Below are 20,952 nucleotides of genomic sequence, written 5' to 3'. Positions count from 1 at the left end.
GCTAATTGGCAAATTTATAAGAATGCCAACCGTGAAGCCAAGAAAGCGGTCGCTGTCACCCGAGCGAACCATTACGAAAATCTTTACGATAAATTGGACACTCGGTATGGCGAGAGAGATCTGTATAGACTTGCTAAAACCCGTAATGAACGCATACAGGATATCGAACACTTCTGTTGCGTTAATGACAAGAACGGTACTTTGCTTACCAACCGACGAGCCGCAACGGATATATGGCGAGAATACTTCGAGCAGATTCCAACTGAAGAGTTTGTTCATCCTCAACTTCCACAATCATTGCCGACATTTGGACCAGTTTCACCTGTCAGCGCAACTGGGTGCTCAGAGGTGACGGTGAGGAAGACGGAGTGGGAACCTTGTCGGCCAAACCAAAACCAAGTGGCCGAGGAGAACCTCCATAGTGGTGCCACCGGGAGACGCTGTACTCACTTTGGTTTGCCGGCCGTGATGCAGTAGGCGAATGCTCCAAAGGCCTAATTAGGGCGATCAGACCCGAGTCTGCACGGGGACTCATCTGAAGTGGCAAATTGGTCACGAAACCTTACCAGGGGTATATTGGTATCATGGGAACCGGGATAGCTTCTGGACTCTCATACTTCGGGTGAACTCCCGCTGTATGTGAGTACAGCTTGGGTGTTTGCGGTTGGCCCGCCTAGTGGGAGTTTCATGGTGGTTGTGGTTGTGCTCAAACGAGAAGAGACCTTCGGGCCTTGGCGTAGTGTTGCGTTTCAACACGGGTGCGTACTCCTTAGTTCGGTAGAGAATTAAGTATGTCTTTCGTCCACCAGTATGAATGCTAAGCCATGTACTTGGTATAGACTGGTACCGTTGTTGCTTGTCTCAGCGGGGCTCTGATTGTGGTCACAAAATCAATCCGTGTCTGAAGAGGACCGTAGGATTAAGTCTCCACGACAGATACCTACGTTAAACACCTAAGGGCTTAACTGTCAGCGCAACTGAAGTCGAGGAAGCAATAAAACGAATGAAATCGGGGAAAGCAACAGGACCTGATGACATCGCATTTGAGTTTTGGAAAGCGAAGAGTTGGGACCCGACACTGTGGCTCAGTGAATTCTTTAACCGGGTTATTCAGGAAGGAAGAACACCATCTGACTAGCAAGAAAGTACCGCTGCTCCAATATGGAAAAAGAAAGGTGGTCCAGCAGAATGTTCAAATTACTGTCCGATCCGGTTACTTTCCCATACCATGAAGATTTTTCAACGCATTCTTCACAACCGTATTCGCGAAATCGTTGAAATAACCGTGAATCAAGCCGGATTTGTCAAGAACTGCGGAACTACTGACGCAACATACGCTGTGTGGTTACTCATGGAGAAACACCGTGGGAAGCATCGCTCTCTTTACATTGCATTTCTGGATCTAGAGAAAGCGTTTGACCGTGTATCACACAAACTCATCTGGTATGCTTTACGTCAACACTTAGTGCCAGAAGAACTCGTGCGCTGGGTTCAATTGCTCTACCACGATCCGAAAAGTAAAGTTCGGAGTATGGCGGGTGTGTCAAAACCGCTTCGTGTCTCTGTTAGTGTTCATCAAGGAAGCGTCCTCTCACCACTCCTCTTTGTTCTTGTTATGGACATCGTCACACGGGATATCCAACGTCCAGCGCCCTACACACTGCTTTATGCAGATGATGTTTTCCTAGCATCTGATAGCAAAAATGATCTCGAGCAACTTGCTCACAAATGGAATGATCGCCTCATGCAACACGGTCTCAGATTGAATTTAAACAAAATTGAATTTTTGACGACCGATCTCCATGAAACAGGCACAATCACTGTCAGCGGCAGTGATCTGCCCAGAACTGAGCGATTTAAATACCTCGGAATTGCTTCACGCATTAACGTAAGCTGGATGAAGTGGCGTTCCACAACTGGTGTTCTTTGTAAGCGACGTATCAACGAACGTCTCAAATCTAAAATTTACCGCAATGTCGTCCGTCTAGTCACTCTCTATGGTTCTGAGTGTTGGCCGACTATAAAAGACAGTGAACGGCGTCTTGCGGTAATGGAGACGAAGATGTTACGTTGGACTAGTGGCGTCACAAGTTTAGATCACATCCGAAATGAGGATATCCGCGGTCCTTATGGGGTTGCGACGCTTGTGGAAAAGTTGCGAGAGAGGCGTTTTCGATGGTATGGTCACGCAATCCGTGCCAACGAGAATTCACTTGCCAAGATTGGTCAGAACATCGAAGTCGATGGTAAACGACCAAAAGGCAGACCTAAACAACGGTGGCTTGATACGCTGGATGGGGATTTGAAAGTCTTGAGATTGCACCCAGATCAGGCATTCGATAGAGCCAAATGGCGAAACCGATCACGACGAGCCGACCCCACTTGCGAACGGGACAAAGGCTGAAGAAAAAGAAAGAGAGGAAGTAGTAATTTGACGGAGATGAGGCAACTTTGTTAGTTATAGTAGGATTCCATTCGAAATTTCATAGATCTGGGGGGAACTTAAGGAGTGGTCGCTGTAAAATTTCAAAATGTAGTTATATACCTATTACTATTAAGCAACCAACAGTTACTATGTGCATGGACCAGCATAATGTTTTTCAGATTTGTCGGTTGGATAATTTCTGGGAGCGGGTCCCTTAAATCGTTGATCTCTTTCGGACCCTCGCACACCTCCTCCTCCCCAGCCCCGCATGTGCAACTAATATTTGCTTTTAAAAGTACTAATCGATACCTTCCATTTGATATCCCACATGGCTACATGCGGTGAAAAAATTACACCTCGTTTTTACCTATATGCCCTTATAACTCCTCTTTATTCTTGTAATGGACAGTCACACAACGTCCAGTGCCTTACCACTGCTTTATGCAGATGAAGTTTTCTTGGCACCTCAGAATAAAGCTGATCTCAACTTGTTCAAAAATGGAAGGATCGCACTATGCCACACGGTCTCAGATTGAATCTAATAAAATATAATTTTTGTTGACTGATCTCAATGCCCAATGCCTCGGATCAGTGCTATCAGTCAATGGTGAAATGCATTATGCACAGTGCAACTTGGATGAAGTGGTGTTCCACAACTGGCGTTCTTTTTGATCAACGTATCATCGAACATCTTAAATCGAAAATTTGCCTATGGTTCTGAATGTTGGCCGACCATAAAAACAATGAAGAGCGCCTCGCGATAATGGAGACGAAATTATTTCGTCGAACCAGTGGCGTAACACATTATGATCACATCCGAAATGAGGATATCCGCGACCGATATGGGGTTGAGCCGATCGTGGAAAAATTGCGAAAATGGAATCTTCGATGGTATGATCGATGGGAAAGGAGCGAAATAATGGTCCTTTGTTTGCTGTTTAAGGAATTTAATGCTAACTCTGGTAAATAGTATTTGAATTTATGATGGTGATTCTGTTCCTGGACAAGCAAGGAACTCCCATTCCAAGCAAATGTTTGAAAACACACGGTGCAAAATAGTTGAAACTGAGCTCAACGTACGAGTATTTGGGAAACACTAGAGCATATAAACGACATTGGTGGCATATTTGACGCTCTATGTGGCATTTGTTTGCTAGAGACTAGTGTAGTTAGTTAGAGACTAGTGTATGGTAATTCCTTCCTCTTACTTCAAGAAAATGTCGTCCTTCCTTCATTTGTGACCTATTGCCACTGTCCGCTTTTGATACATCGACCACGGATAACTGGCATGTGTACCGATGAAATGTCGCAGACAAGTATTTGGAGGCTTAGAACTTTCGAGGAAGTGTGGGGGTAATTTTCCGTGTGATACTCCCATATAACAACACAGGAAGAACATTAACACACAATAGTCTCAAGTTGGCTTTGGTGTTCAGATAACTGCATTTGCAGATTTTAGATAGCGAAAGCGGATCTAGCGCTGTAATTGTGTTGTGCTGTGTTGTAGCGGTCAAGAGAGCCTTCAATTTCTTCCATCCATAGCACAAAACCTTCCGCGTTTCCAGTCAGCCGAGCCTTGTGACTCACCTCCGGGACTTGAATCTGGGGGTCACATTTCTCTAACTTTGCAAGATGTGGCAGACGTAACACGTTAGCGGACGTAAGCTATCATTCCTCTCGAGGCCGATGTCAGTGACTCTCTTATTACGCACATCTAGCAGACAATTCCTAAATCTACTGCTGATCGCAAAGATGGTAATCTGATTGCTCATACGTGTCGCTCAATTAAAACTCAACTGACCTTATGGCAAGCGCTGTGCTCGAACATTATGTCACTAATGACGAGGCAGTGGAAACCTCAGAAATCCACAAACCTCCCATCATTATCATTACGATCGGCAAGACCGTATTTCGCTATCACTTGTCCGAACCAGTTGAAGAAAGCGATATTGGGTGGACCCTCGATACCGTTGTCGAAGTAGCTGTTGTGTACTGTATTTCTGTGGTTTCTATTTTCTTTCGAACTTCTTCGAACTTAGGACAACGAATTCGAGAGGCTGACGCTCAGCCAACACAACCCCCGCACTGCTATTCAAAAAATTGTGTTTTATTGATAATGCTATTTGTGGAACATCTCATGGACTAGTTTTGGGGTTTCCTAAGTCGTCAATTGAAATATACACAATATACAGCTCTCTCGCTGTCTCGTCAGCCAGCAATTAATTATTTTCGATACCCGAAAGGACGACATTGTTGAGATATTCGTAACATTAGACTAAATAACATACAAAATATAATAGATACAAATGTACACGCTCACTACCAAACGGAATGACTTTGAACGCGCTCGTCGTCCATACACTTCGTGCGGCTCGCATAACGAAGCTCAAGTATCACACAACAGCGCAGGCCAGCGTCAAAAGTAGCCTGACAGATGCGTTTGAGAAAAATGTCGGACTAAAACAAGAAGATGGGCTGGCAACTCTACTGTTCAATCTGGCACTGCAGCAGGTTACACGAAACTTGCGTGGGGATACAAATCGTCGCATATCCGGATGATGGAAAAATCATGACGCGATCTTTTATACCAGCAAAGGAGACCTCGAAGAAACAGCAAACGAAGTTGGTTTACGAAAACAAGACAAATCAGAAAAATGATACTCACTGAACAAAATATAACGACTAATGAGCTCAACTTAGAAAACGTGAACAACTTTATATACCTGTACGTGTACAACTGACGGAAAATAGAAATGAACTTGTTGAAATAAAGCAATGAATTCAGCTCGCAAACCCAGCATTCTACTCGGTTCCAGCGACTTTAAAAGACAGCTGCGTACAAAGGAAACCAAAGTTCCGAGTATACAAAACGATTATGGAACCTGTGCTATGCTACGGGTGGGAAGATGGATCCTAACACACACAAACTTCCAAAAAATTGAGGAATAATAGGAGGGAGGAATTAATAAAGCTTCGGAACCTGCAATGGGTTTGAATACCTAAAAGGGTATTCGAAGGGAGGACAGAAGGACGAAGATCGGTAGGAAAACCCCGAAAGTGCTAGGCAGATTCTATTGATTCATTGCATGTATCATTGCTCGAATTTCAAAATTGGAGGATCAAGATAGTTGGAAGAAGGACCTACTGAATTTCAAGGCCCTAAATGAGCTGTAGAGCCTCGATGACGACGATTGAAGGTGTTGTTCGATTTGTATATCTAGAATAATAAAATGCATTAGCAGCACTAAATTCATCTTTGGGATTTTTCCGCCACTTATAAACGCATGTCTCAATACCAGCGCCAATTTAAGACTATTTTGGTTTAACGTTCTTTCTGTACTGTTACATGGGTGCATCAATGTGACACTGTCCTTATCTCTTATTTCAAATTCAAATTCGTCCGTTGCATGTTGTCTACACTATTCGCATGTGCATTCCTTAATTTCCCACATTCGTAGCAGGGCTTAACTTCTTTGGGGTCAGTTTCCTTTTCATATTTCGTAATGGTCTTGTAGAGTACGGCTTTGCTGTCAGTGACGGTGCGAAAGTAGCGACGTCCTATGATATGACTACAAGATATGCCATAGGTTAAGGCAAAGGACCGATTGTACAAGTTCCTTTGACAGCGCACGCAGCCTATATAACTAGAAGGGATAGTTCCAAGGATAGTTTCACTTTTCAGTGTAAACAGGACATTGCAGACTAGTGAAAAAGAACGGGAAATCGGAGTGATGTTCCCTTATTGAAACTAAATTACATACTAATGATAATGAGAAGTATATAATTACCCCAGCACAAGATATTTTATCATTTAGCTCACACCATATCGACTGAAGTTTATTTGGTATATGTATGTACATAATTATGTTCTGTTGAGGCATTAGTTCCACAAACGAAGAAACGAGCTTCCCTTCCAGCATGCGGTGTTGGAGCATGTGAAGGTTTGATGCAATAAATCTCATATTCCATCTTTTCTCTACTCCAGAATCTAATTTTAGCGAAATTATGTATATACTTTCAGCTATAGGCAGCCTTTCACTTTTATCCTCAGCATTTTGTTGGATGCGTACGAGGTGGTCCGCCAGAGGGTATCAGCTTTAAACAGCGACCTTCATGGATTGTTATCATTTACACGAATTCATTCTCTGCTAATTAAAAGCGCTTAAAGCTCTATTGCACAACGGAGGAAAATTTACGGATATTTATCCTCCATTCAAGGTGTTTGCATGTCGGCTCCGTCGAGGTATAGTCCATTCTCTAGGAAATTGGGAAAATCCTGCCGCGCGTGCATGTATTTATGAACGTCAAGTATCTGAAGAATTGCTGGGATTTCGTTTAGAACGGGGATCATAGTAGAAGTCTAGGTAATGTTTGTAGTGAGTCGGGACAAATTCGTTGAATGTGCTAGAAGCAGTGAAATCTGTCGTCCAAACGTGAAATGTGGGCTTATTGGAAAACCTGTGCTGATGGGAAACGCCGCTGGAGTTTTATTGAACGTTTCGACAGTGAAATTGGTGCGAACGCTTTAAATTTTCGTCCGGCCTACAAGGACGATGAAATGTTGAATTTAGGAGCGTCTATGGAGCTACGAGCTACTCTCGCTGTTAAGGATTAAACGTTCTTTAGAAGTACTGCATTCACCAGGGACTAGGGATGAAAATCAATTTGGTGAACAGAATAGTTCTTGATTATGTTGACTGAAGAGGTACAGACTGTATGGTTGGCTTTTTCCCTATACAGGCATTGTGGTGGAAAGTGCGTAAGGACTCATTCGATGAATTACTCTTACTTCATTATTTATGGCAAAAGAGGTTTCGAAGTGAAAGCAGGAAAAGGCCATACATCCACATGAATACTTAAATATGTGCTAGCAGTCCAGCTTGCTAGAGAAGATGTGTACATATGCTTCCAAAGGTGCTTTTAGGCTACTTAAGGAAGCGATTGAATGAATATTCAATGGGTAAGAATTTAGGTAATTACATCCATGTTGTAGGAGGGCATATTTCGTAATTCTTTCATACAGTTCATGCACTTGAAAATTCATGAGTTAATTATTAGCAACAAGTCGGAAATCGAAAACTGAACGCCTCAGATATGAAAGGTTTTCTTATCTTAGAAATGTTGGGTGCACCTTGGGGTTGGGTTCTGCTTTAATATGACACTGGCAATTTAAGGTGTATTATTGTGGAGTAAATTCACTTTATCTGCACCAAACTTTTCAGTATTAGCGCATAGATTATGACTTACATTTCTAAACAAGTCGAATTTTGAAGGGATTTTGCATTTGAAAAATGTATTGACATATTGTTATTAACTTGATCTTCTTCTTAAAATCTGTTTACGGTCCGTCTGCCTGTCACACAGTTTTCTCCAAAATGGCTACACAGATTCAAACATACCAATTTCGTGCCAATTCACTGCATCTTAAACCATAAAAATAAGATGCTGAATTCATAAATAATGAAAATAATTGACATACGGGTGAAATGTCAGATCACTAAGCTTTTTAAGGTTTTGTGTAAAAGCGAACTTTATTTGTATTTGCTTTTGGCGTACTTTTGCGAACTTGCTAATAATGTTGAACTCTCAGTTTGAAGCGTATGAAGCTGACTACAATCGATCTATGAAGGTACTGAGGATTTAACTTGTCATGCAAGCATGACGTCCCTCTTCTTCGGACACGAATTGATTTGGAGACCATAATCAGAGCCCCGCTGTGATTATCTCTTTTCCCAACTTCAATCCTGGGATCTATTTTGGAAAGAATTAACTGTTTCCAAAACAACTAAATGTACATCCCCCCTTGCATGGCGGCCCTCTTCCATTCGATTTAAAATTTTACAATTAATAAAAAATAAGCGGCAAAAATAGAAATAGAAAGAGGCCCCTATTTGGTTCTCCATCTAAGCTAATAAAGCTTAACTTCGATGATCATAGGGGGAATGGTTTTCTTGTTTAGCCACTCTACAGTTTCAGCTAATTAATAGTTTTTTTTTCAATAATTTTATTTATTTAATTTATTGACATTCTATAATGTTTTAGGGTGTGAGAAGAAGAAGGCAACTGTGGCTCCCGCCTCCTGCGTGATGGCAGAGAACTCCTCTTGAGAAGAGGGGCACTACGAAACTGAATACGCAGCTACATAAATGAAAACAACATACTCTCACACAGAATTATGACGCATTTACTATTCCTTTGTCGGGGTTTAAAAGCACAAGTCATTTTAATACACATTTTATTAGGAATTTCGCCTATGTTAAGTGTAATAAATACCGCAGTGGTTTTTCGTTACTCACATTGCTCGTGCTCAGAGGTACGGGGCGTTGCAGGATCTTAAGGTTGCAGCATGTTTAAAAATGTGGGGCAAATTGGAATCTATTTATTCGTCAATAGGTCGTGCTTGAAAAATCAACCTCTTTAAGCGAAGTATCCAATAGAAAATGAGCGATAGTGATTCTGTCGGAGAACCAACTCTATAGATTATTTGACGCTGGGGGTAAACTCGAGTCCATGGACGTCAAATGGAAATCTGTTAAAATATTAATTTTCGCATGGCATACTACTTGATGCCGGCTCCCTCAAAGTAAAAATAGTCGAAGGCCTTTTTTAAGGTTTTGTTTAAAATAAAAATCTTATTAAAATTGGTTTACTCTCTGTCTGTCTGTATGTCTGTCACACGCATTTTTCTCGGAAACGGTCATGGCGATTGACACCAATTTGGTGGAAAGGTGGGAACTGTGAACGCTCACGTATACACAAAACCTTAATAAAAGGGCTTAGATCCGGAAGCACTGTTTTTCCAACTTCCAGTCAGCTCCAAAAATTTGTTGTATTTAGCAACTTGTTGATCTCTAAGGCGAAAAGAAGTACATTTGCCAATTACTACGATAAGCCAGGCTAATAGCAATCCAAAAGCTAGATGAAAAAAGATCGGGTGATCGGGTGGACGAGATCTATCTCGTGGTGAGCAGAGTGCGTAGCAATAGTGCCTCAATTGTGAATGTAGGGCGGAGTCTCTCAGCTGGCTCAAATTCACCAGCACCACTCCCTAGGTTGAAGCGAAATGAGATATTCCGATGGTAAAGTATAAGATAAGATCAGCTTTGTGGACATACTTTTTGCTTTAGATCTAAAAATCAATCTGATCTTAGTTTTATTTCATTCAAACAAGCTTTAAGAGGTGCTTCAACTAATTTACAAGGATTGCTACAGGCGCATGAGAGTAACTTTGCATGGCAAAGCTAAATAGTTCATGCCTTTTATTAACGATAGCAACAGATATTATGGGACAGTCTTTTTCAAAGGCAAATCTAAAATGATCCCAATATTTTTTGAAAGCCTGCAATTCAGTAATTTAAGGTTGAGGTTGTGATAACAGTCTGTTACTGCAGTCAATTACGCTCTATTGCCCGCTGCGAGCGATCGCGGTTGTGACGTGCTCGAACTCCAATTCCAAGCGAAGTCACTAGAAGTTGAGCGTAGTGTACGCCATGACAAGAAGGAATTTGCTATTGCGCTGGACAGGGAAGTGGAAGATTTCCCAGAATGCAATGATTTCAAAAGTGAATACTGCATCACGGAAGAGCTTGCATGTGGTTGTACATTTTTCGACAGCCCTCTGAAGGCCGTCAACCAGCGAATTCTCAACCACGACGACTAGTACGGTTCTTAATCGTATCACATCCGGTGAGGTTCTCTCTCTTGAAGATGAAATGGCTAATCACCGTAGTATGCCGATATGGACTATTCCTCCAAGTAGCACGCGTATATGGATTATTCCTCCAAGAAAAGAAATAATTTCGACCATCAATGCACTCGAATGGAGTAAAGCCATTGAGCTTGACACAGAGTTATTTATCGCTGCACTTTGAGTTACAGCAGATTTGCTGCTTCCACTCGTACGAAAATCTTGGAAATCCGAGACCTTTCTCAGAGAGTGCAAGAAGCGATTCCCGTTAAGATTCGATGCATTCCATTGATCACATTAACGCCCTTCGGATCATTGTAGAACAGTGCGCGGAGTTTAGATGCTTGCTGTACCTGCTCTTCAGCGATTTCGAGAAAGCTTTCCATAGCGTGAATAGAGAGTGTATCTGGAGTGCTCTACTCAGGAGGAGCATTCTGGGGAAACTAATAGCCCTTATCATCAGAGCAACGTATGATGGCGCGAAATGTCATGCGATGCACCGAGATAAAATCTCAGAGTATTTTGAGGTCCAAAGCGGAATCCACCAGGGTTGCACATTCTGTCACCAACATTATTTCTTCCTGTTTTCGTTGACGTTCGTTATGCAGCCTTGTCCGGAGAAAGTGGAGCAATTTAGTGGAAGATGATTTCTTTCCGACTACCCTGATAATATCTGTTTGCTTTGAATTTGGAAAGAGAGGAATGTAGCGTTGGGCTGAAGATAAACGCTAACAAAACCGAGGCTTTCAGTCTGACGGGTCTTCGCACTCTTCCTATCTGCATTAATGGGCAGAACATCGAAGGCGTCGATTTGTACATCTAGGAAGCTTGATTTCTGCTGACGGTGGGACCTAACCGATGTTGCCCGACGCATTAAGAGCACTAGATTAACTTTCGTTGCCCTATCGAAAATCTGGAAATGCAGTTATCTTAACAGCAAGACCAAGTCGATACGGTTTTTTTGTGTTGCTATATGGGAGTACCACATGGGAACTGAACCCTATTGTTATTCAAAAATGCCAAGCCTTCGTTCACAACTGTCTGCGTTCAATGATCAGAATACGTTAGCCTGACAAAATCTCAAACGAAAAACTTGGTCGGTGCACAGGTCTGGCAATCGTATGCACTGTGATCGGCTGGTGACTGGTGAGCGGGTCGCCTCTAGGATAGTTAAAGCAGGATAGCAGAACAATAGAAGAGAAATGTGAGCGTCTCGGGAAATGGTGGGGGAAGCTGAAGAGCATTTCAGGTAACCGCGAGCGATGGCGATATACCCCACCAAGGGGTAAATGGTAATCATATGTATTAACATCACATCCCCAGGATAATACAAACTCTCCTTGTCGTATTCCCAGGTGATTAGTTTGTACCAATTTCAATTTTTTATTACCTTTCCTTCCTTTAAGTCTTAAGACTTTTCTCAATAAAAAAGTGAAAAAGTGGATCACTTGATTCCGCGGTGGAACCTCTTTTCTAAATCTTAGTATACATGATTCTGTAAGTCCTGATCCACGGTCTGTCAGTTTGGACTGTGCAGGGGGCGGTTATCGATTGTAAAATTGGCCATCCTGTCAGCCGGAAATGAGATTAAGCAAACCGGTATGTTTGAGGGGGGTTGCGCCAGGCCGACGGGCAGGCCATCTAAGCTTACTGCGTGCTGTTATAAATACTCACACACATTATTTCGACTTTACATTTCACTGCCTCTCACCCCCAGAGTTGAACTGATGATGCCATCCATCTTGCCGGTACGTGTTTTTAGTCGAAACAGCGGCTGGATGTAATGCGGACTATTCAAGCGTAACTGAGAGGCTTGCCGGATCGTGTACGGCAGGCTTAACTGATCACGCGATCGCGAGGAAGAAAAATTGGCAAGTGCGAAATGAAAAAGCGGATACCAATGTAGACGCGAAACTCTTTATATAATTGATCTAAATTAATATCAGGGCAGGCGGAAGGGTAACATATACGTTTGCGAAAGTTGTGCTAAGTCACAACAAGTCACAATTATGATAGACGTAAGGCAAAATTTCAAAAGGCATCTAGCACTTTGCGATATACTCGCAGGCTATACTCAGGATGCATATTTCCGTACTGCTCTGAGGCCTTGAATTATTTTGGGCAATGCGGTAAACGCTTTAGTTGGGGTGATGTTTATTGGCATTCGGGAGTTAACGTGTATAATGAGGACCTCACGTCATTTGACCGACTCACAAAGAATACCGGAAGCGAGAAATTGCTAACCAGGTAGCAACAGCAAGCAACAATGGGAATGGAGAAATGAGCTAGAATGTGACTCAGTTCTTCTTGAGATGGGAAGAATATTGCCGACAGGTACATCAATTTAAATTGGACAATTCACCTAATTGTCTCAGCTTATGGTAGATAGCGCCCCATGTGACTCAGAGCACATTTTCCTTCATAGTCGCAGATTCCTGGATGGAAGGAAGAGTTTGGAGAAGACGTTGGGTAGGATAGTATCTGGTTGGTTGAAACTTTCAAAAGGGGGCATTGTGTTCTTGATTGCTTGATACATGTCGTGAAGAGGCAAATAAATACTACTGCTGTATGTAACGGCTATGAACGGATAAATCGAACACCCGATAGAACTTCGTTATATCAGCTACATGAAACCGTGGCCGCGGGATATCTATCATATCTTACTGCAGAGCTACCTAATCATCGAATCCGGTACGGTGTACACCTTTAGCGACTATTCCCCGTAATAATTTCCATATTTCAAAAATTCCATATATTCCCCACATCTCCCAAGGCAAAATCAACATTTTCCATCTGTGACAAAGTGACTTCCAAAGTCGATCCCCGTTCATATTATTTTCAGGACTCATCATCCTCATTTCCTATGTTTCTAGAATGTTATTGTTCTTTCCTGTTTCACAAAAAGTATGATGTTAATATGATGTCTGTCATCTCAATGTAAATAATTTTATATTTCGTAACGTGTTCAAATATGTATGGATTTCTGTGAGTTGAGCATGATGAACATGGGAAACATTTTTTGGAAGGATATGTATGTTGTCAAGAGTGTGTTGATTGCTCACCTTTGCTGTAGCTGCGTCGGGACATATTACGTGTTGATAGATGATATTTATGTAATCTGTCCCCGAACATATAGTTAACGATCGATCGTCTATTGCTTGTAGATCATTCCCATGTTTTTTCGCTATTTTATCCACCAATTTTTGTTCCTGTAATGAAAGAGATTTAGATATAGTGGTTGTGCAGAATTTTGGGTAAATAAGAAAAAAAAACATATATTGAATAATGTCCAATACATCTTTATGAAAGTTTCTAAAATTTTGGCGGAAAGTAAGGGAGACAAAAGTTCTTCTCCTAATATTCGCGAAAGAGATCGGAACGTAGTTGTAGAATTTGGAATGTCCTAGAACCCCCGGCTGATAAGCAGGAGAGGTCCATTGGAGGTAAGCACACCAATTACCCTCGGTTTAAGGCGTTGCTACGCTTTTCCTAATATAGAGTCTCTGGCATGAAGCCAGCAGAACTCTATCCTGAAGAAGGTTAGAATAAGCTTGAAGCCAACTAGTGACCAACCTGTTTAATGTAGGAGCTAAGGCAGGCACTTTCCCTCTCTCTACTACTCGGAGCAAAGCAACATGGGAAATTAATTCGCTCCCTACGCTTCGCTTCTACTGCTAAGTACCAAAAGTGTCTGAAGCTTTTGGCATCGACTTTGCATATCATAACACTTAATTTCAGGGGTTATATAGAGTCGCAGTACCATAACCAAACATTGGTTAAAATATGAACTATTAAAAATATGACGGCGATTTTACCAAAATGTTTATTTTTTTTAGGTTTAAAAATTTCGATTTTTTTACTTAAAAAAAGTTCTTAAAAGAATTGAATATACTTCGCTCAGCGACTAGTTATTATAACAATAAATTAGTGGTAAAATTTAGCGTTGATTGGTAATTGTGTCCACTGCAAAGACACTTTTACAAAAACATGATTCTGAGATAATCGCCTTTAAAGTTTCAGGTTCATGTTTCTCGTTTTAAAAATGAACTTATTTATTTACATGGAGTCGTCAATTCCAGGGCTCTACAATATTCCCTCTGCAGACTATAACACAACGATTTGAGGCTGGCTTGTATCTTGGACATTGCAGCTTCTCTTGTGACTGGAACTACAAACAATACGCTGGGGCAGCTAGGTAGTGTGTTATAAATGCAATTTCGCATATAATGCTCCGTTCATTATGAAATTTGATTTGAATATTTTCGGTGTACTTAACTAAACAACATGCAAAAAACATTTTTTGACTCCTATCACGACTGTGTATGACCCCTTAAATTAAGTTCTGGAGTTTTTCCCCTAGATATAATTCGAAGCCATGACGTGTTTGCAAATTAATAAACGGGAGCGAATTACATCTGCTCACTACTTCGGTCACGTTGCTCCCAGGGCAGAGGCAGCGTCTGATGAGTTGCCTCTCCCCTGGACGAAACCGTAATCGTCTTTTTAAATAAAACTTATAAATTTTGAGTTTAGGCAATTTTGCTAGCTTTTGAACATACTATACTAATTTTGATTGCTGTATGTTTTATTGGAAAAAGAGTTTCCAAATTTTCAAAATTAAATATTTTTATCTAATATAAGTTGCGTGCAGTCTTGATTATATCGGTTTATTAGATTTATCTAATGCATTTGCGACGCAACCGTCACTATAGTCAGACCGATTCACTTTCTTTTAAGACTTCGGACACAACTAACAGTGGAACATTTGGGCCACTACCGACCCTGCTTCTAGAGCAATGTGGCTCATATTATTGCTTGTTCAAGCTGGTAATATTCATTTGTGTGCGCGTGTTTGAGTTTATGCCGCCCATTGTAATATCTTGCATCACATATCCAGCCTGTTCGGACAGATTTCGACATAAACGTGTTTGCAAGAACTTAACAGTTATTCGATAAAGACGCTATTTTGAGAAATAAAAGTTTGGCCAGTAACGAAAGTGTGTTTCTGGCAATATAAGCTGAGTTCCTGCAATTAGTCCTGTTGGTGTCATAATGGGTGGCATTAGGAAATCTTGTTAGTCTGCCGGAGCTCCAGAGGACAAATCAAAATCAACAACAACTAGATTTATCTATTTGCTATTTATTACTGCTTTTTACTGCATAACTCGGTTTTTTGTTTACATACGTACATACTGGTCCCAAGCCCAGATAAAGGAGGAAGGTTTGAAGCAACGTACTTTGTACGATCCTCAGTAAATCAAAAATAAAATGCTGATATCAGGGAAAGAGATAAAGTATAGCTGGAGTTATTCTACTTTGATAAATCCTATTTGATCTCTCGCCCAAGAAAATGTATCCAGTGTCGTCAAAAACAAATTGATTGTGTTGGGTCATAAGTCTCGGAGTTCACCTCACTAGACGCGGCAGGACGGGAGGTGGTCCTGTCGAGAATGGGGCAAGACTTTTTGAGACATGGTCGGCGACAGGACGTCTGACAGCCCCAGTAAAATAAATACGTGTCTGCGCGTTAAATATTGGCACCCTCACTGAAAAGACTGATGAACTCGTCAGAGCCTTTCGAAAAAGTTTCATTGATATCTGCGCCCGATGGTGTAGTGTCAAAAACTACACCATAGAAAACGAACGCGGTAAAAATGACTATAAATTTTTCTATTATGGTAGGCCACACTATCAATTCGGTGTAGGTATTGCCATCGAACAATGTGATGACCGGCTGATTCAGTTTACTGCGAACAGGCCGAAGATGCGTTCCGGTAACTTCTCAATGCAAAAACGTGTAACATTCACGTTATATCGTCATTTCAGGCGACTTTAATGGTTATGGGTTTGTTCATCAAACAATTCTCTCATTTTAATATATTTTTTACTGGGAATAGTAAAACACAAATCAACTATATTCTTATATATATATTTCACCATCGTCGCACTTCAATATCAACCGTTGATTGCTGTGTTGTGAATCAAGCCTATGCAAGCTAGATGCACATTTCATCAAACCAGATACCTAGCTTTGGGATGATGATGTCCAGATCAAGGTCCGTGAAAAGAAACACCTCTATCATAAATTTCTCGATAATAAAACGCTGTTCAACTGACAAATTTATAAAAATGCCAATCGGGGAGCAAAGAAAGTGATCGCTGTTACCCGAATAATCCATTATAAAGATCTTTATGATAAACAGACCATTCATGACAACCAGTAAGCCGTAACGGATAGATAGTGAGAATATTTCGAACAGATTTGAACGTTGTTGTGTTTTACTCCGTTTCCACAAATATTGCCGACATTTGGAGCAATTCCACATGTCTTCTTTTGGTGACATTTGGGAAATTGACTAGAAACCCTCCTTAAATTCATCGTACAATCATACTTCACTAATATAGACTATACTATGAAGCATGATATTCGCAAGTTTGATTAAAATCGCGCTATTACTGATAAAGTTACAGTAGCCCAAATTTATTTGTTCCGTGTGAATTTACTGCAACCCAAAATACTAAATATTACACTAAATTGAGTAGTCTGAGATGCTAAAAATACATATACATTACTGACTATGTATAAATGGGGCAGTTCTGCACTCCAATATACTTACATAAGAAATGAATGAAACCTTTCATACCTGAAGCGACGAGCTTCCGGTTTTGGATTTGTTTTCAATAATTATTCAAAAAAGCACCCTTAGAATATGATATCATCCCAAAGGTTCATATTTCCCGTAATTTTTAAAAGAATCATACTTTCAAATTTCATAATGGTCGGTTCATTACTTTTTGGGTTAGAATCACCGCAAATGTCAAAAAAGTCATTTACGTTTGAAAAGTTGGCTTTTGGATATCAAGACATTTCTGATTCTTAATTACAACTAAAATATGTACAGTTGCAACAAATATAAACGCACTCGTAGAAGGGACTGGCGCCAAAACTACTAGAAAATACTAGAAAACATCTAAGTATACCTCAAAAGCTGGATGTATTATACAAAGTGTAGACTGGTTTCTCCTTTGGATCTTCTTACATTACCACATCAACACCACTCGAATTATCACCTTCTCTCCATTAATTTCAAAACCGTCAACAAGGAGTTTATCTGGAGTGACATATGGTGCCGCGAAATGTCACGTGCTGAATCGAGGTAAAATCTTGGAGAAATTTGCAGTACAAACTAGAGTCTCAACCTCTTAATCTCGTTACCCCGAATTCGAATCCCGTTTGGTCGTGAATGTTTGTGTTCGTTTTTGTGCTTTTCCGCTGTTGTAGACTTATCACGTAATGATAATGAAATTGAAGTAAAATCTCATTGACTGTGCAAATGCCATATACTCCACAAAAGAGTGAACAGAAGATCTACATACAATTATATGCTTATATCTTGTGGTGAGATTTCCTGTAAAATCCTTTTTGTGTTAGTTCTTCAATCGTTATTATTTTTACTTCAAAAGTTAATGTCCTTTATGTTTCATCTTTAAGTGTTTGCCATGCTCCAAATATATATATACTGATTTGAACTCTTATTGATCAGCGACTGACAAGGATTTAAATTACAAGTAGGGCAAGGGTCTTCAGAAGTGGGGAAAAGAAATTAGTGCGACATTGAAGTTAAGCTTTGAAACAGAACAACCAAAAGGAATATTTCTAACGATTTTAACCTCAGAAGTCCTGAAGGACCGTAACGTAGCATTTCCGAAGTGGTTGGTCCGCCACTGTTGCGGATATTTAGTAAGCGTTAAAATTTCTTTCTATTCACTTTCTGGCGATAAAATATTAATCATCAAAAAACACCCTCCTTACGAGGGCTGCATACATGACCGAATACTCATCGTTCCATGGCACTCCTTTAATCTGGTTAATTAAAATCTCACCATATACGAGTACGTAGCAGATTCTTTCCGAGCTATAAAAATCTCTTACACTTCAAATCACCAGAAACAATTTTAATCTAAATTGGTTTTTTCATTTCACTTAAGCGTTTCGAGAAGGAAAAAATACGTCGTTCATGATTGAGCTGGGTGAACTTTTTTTAAAAGCGCTTAACCTTTTTGTCGACCCGCACCAAGTTTCATCAACGTACAACGGTTTAAATGGAGTTTAGGTGCTCCTCAATGAACGAGTATATTGAAGATTGCCGAAAATCGATTTCTCAAACAAGAGTTCGTAGGACAGTTCGAGAAGCTGTAATGAGAGTCAATATCCTTTAGCTTGAATGAATAACGAGGGACAAAATGAAAGGAAATTACGTTTTTTGAAATATTGCCGTTCGAAGGATGATGCAACTTTTACGAGAGCTCTCTTGATATGCAACTTTTTCTCGTTTCTTCCTTTTTAATCCATCAAACTTTCGGGTTTATGGGTAATAGGATATCCTGTATATTTCAGGAATGTTAGTTATCGAGTACAGTTAAAAGGTTATCAAACAAATGACATCGGGATTCAATACTCAAGTTCATATTTCGCTGCTGTTCAAATATATTCTCTTTAGGTTCCTTGTCATTGGTGATGGTAAGCGGTATCTACGGAAGAATATTACATGAAAACTTAAAGGATCGTATCAAACATAATATCAGTAAGAGCCATCCGTATCCGATAGGGAAAAGAAGTGGACATTGTTCTCTTCTAGATATTAAATTGTGAATTCAAGCAGCGGAAGTGGCCTGCACGTGGACAAACTTTTGAGGGGTTCATCAGGGTGATTTCCCTTCAATTGAATGGGTTCTCCTTTGGGACGAGAAAGGTAGTGGTATGGAATGCTTTTAGTGAAGTTTTCCAGTTATTGCTATCTACATCAATTAGTAAAAGTTGGTCAATTCATCAGAAGAGGAATGTGGTTTGATTAAAGTTTAAGGGCAGCAATTATATTACAGGGTGCATGATAACGATGACCTAACTCCTGTACCCGAGCTTTGTCACATGAACAATAATATTACTATACATATTGGTTTTCGACTATGGTTCAAATCGTCGGCAAATATGTCACCGTGTTTGTCTCAATTTCAACATTTCGTAGGTACCATTTATAGGTAGGGTGAAGTGAGGTGATGTGCAACCCTTTTTTTCGTTGATCAGAGAAAGTCTCCAAAATTTAAATTTTTGAGTATCAAATGACCGTATCATATAAAGGAAGGAAAATACTAATTTTCTGCATCATTTTTTTTTTAAATTTTGAGTTTTTTGTATTAATTCTTAAAATTTTCCGAAAGTTCATTTTTGGCGTTTTTCGAAAAACGTGGGGTGATGTGCAAAACCGATGAAAATCAGGTAATACATGGAATACAGACATAAATGGCTGTAAATAATAAATATGGACTTTAAGAAGAGAAAGTAACCAAATTTTGGTGAAAAAAATCTTTAGTATGGTGTAATTGAGCTTAGAAAAATTGAACTTTGAAAAAAAACCTATTTGATTAGAATTTTCACTTTGTATTGTTCAAACATTGAAAAAATTATTCGAAAAGCGATTCCTCATCAGAATCGCAATGAGCACAAGTGAAGTAGTTGTGACCTTGCATGTCCACACGTTTCAGATAATATGGAATGTCGGAAGTGTTGAAAATTGAATTGTTGCGATTCACATGCCCGAAAAAAGTCTCCAGCTTTTCATCTGATGAACAGGACTTGGATAACGTTTTTTCGGTGGTTGAGTGTTACATTTGAACTGCTTCCTCGGTGATTGTGTCAATTTTTTCTTGGCCGGTTCATTGGCTTTCTTTTGCAAATCAGAGCGATTTTGTGACGATATCATAATAATGCTTTTCAACGATTTTCTCCCTCGATTGGCTTTTGGTGTGGGAGCACCAATGCGAACTGGGCCAACACCAACTAATGCTGCTCGAAGTATGCTGCAGTAAACGTAAAGGACGAGATGCTGTTGGAGTTGATGTACTTACAACAGCAGACCCTATTGCTGACACCTCTCCATATCCATATCGTTGTCTAGGAACACCATATTGTACACGTCTTCCTCTTCATCGGGTTCTTTGGCCATTAGATTCATATTGTTAATGGCTGCCGGAAGAAAATCGTTAGCTGTAAATACATATAGAATCTCTTCTCGGATATTCAAGATAGTACAGCTCTGTATCAAGACCTTGTCAATCACTCAAGCTACATGGTGTATCTTGAACTTTCGCCCGGCATTACTGAGACACCTTTCATGGACTTTCACCGCAAATGACATTTTGACGAGAAGAAAAACAGACACATTTAGTGGTCGCATGCGGTGACTATAATGAGGCGGCAGTGTCAAAACAGTAATCGCATTATCAATCAGATCGATGGAATCAATCGAAACATGTGACACGCAATTGTCCACGATCAACAAAAGCGGATTGTCTTTCGCGGTCCAAGTGAACTTAATGAAATGCTTCACGAAAACGGCAGAATCCGCAACTGTCATCCAGCCGACTTCATTTGCATATCCAACAGATCCCCGCGATGAATGTTCCATGACAGTGGATTTCATGTTTTTTCGAGGACACAAAAAAAGGTGGAATGGTATTACCAGCGTCGTTTACACTGACTGCAACGGTTACGTTTCTCACCTGCAGTGAAAGAACCAAGTTTGGTCCCTTTCTGTGCCACCTCTTTCACAGGTTGGGTCGGTATAGTTGAGAAGCCACTTTCGTTGATATTCTAGATTCGGTGTTCCGTAATTGCACCTCCTCCAAAATAGCTTTCCAATTAGCGAAAAAGTCGTCCACCGATTCTCTGTAAAATCCTTTCGATCGTTGCAAGCTTTCCACCAAGAAAGGTAGTTGATTTAAAAAAAATAAGCGCAATTTCACCCAACTCTCCAGGGAATAAGATGAAACTAGGGTCCAT

The 20,952-nt window shown here is 40.4% G+C and overlaps 1 protein-coding gene across 5 annotated transcripts in view; it reads right to left on the bottom strand.

The window, feature by feature from the left end:
• Positions 1–20,952, bottom strand: part of LOC119655752 (1-phosphatidylinositol 4,5-bisphosphate phosphodiesterase) — a 317,000-nt gene that overhangs the window by 104,816 nt on the left and 191,232 nt on the right. For all 5 annotated transcript variants that reach the window (XM_038061808.1, XM_038061805.1, XM_038061809.1 and 2 more), the window contains one exon: positions 13,175–13,321. In XM_038061808.1, coding sequence (XP_037917736.1) covers positions 13,175–13,321 — 147 coding nt within the window. The remainder of the gene's footprint in view (positions 1–13,174; positions 13,322–20,952) is intronic.

The sequence above is a fragment of the Hermetia illucens genome, chromosome 4 (genome assembly GCF_905115235.1).
Source record: "Hermetia illucens chromosome 4, iHerIll2.2.curated.20191125, whole genome shotgun sequence".
NCBI classification, from domain to species: Eukaryota; Metazoa; Arthropoda; class Insecta; order Diptera; family Stratiomyidae; genus Hermetia; species Hermetia illucens.
This window is presented reverse-complemented; position numbering and strand designations above follow the sequence as displayed.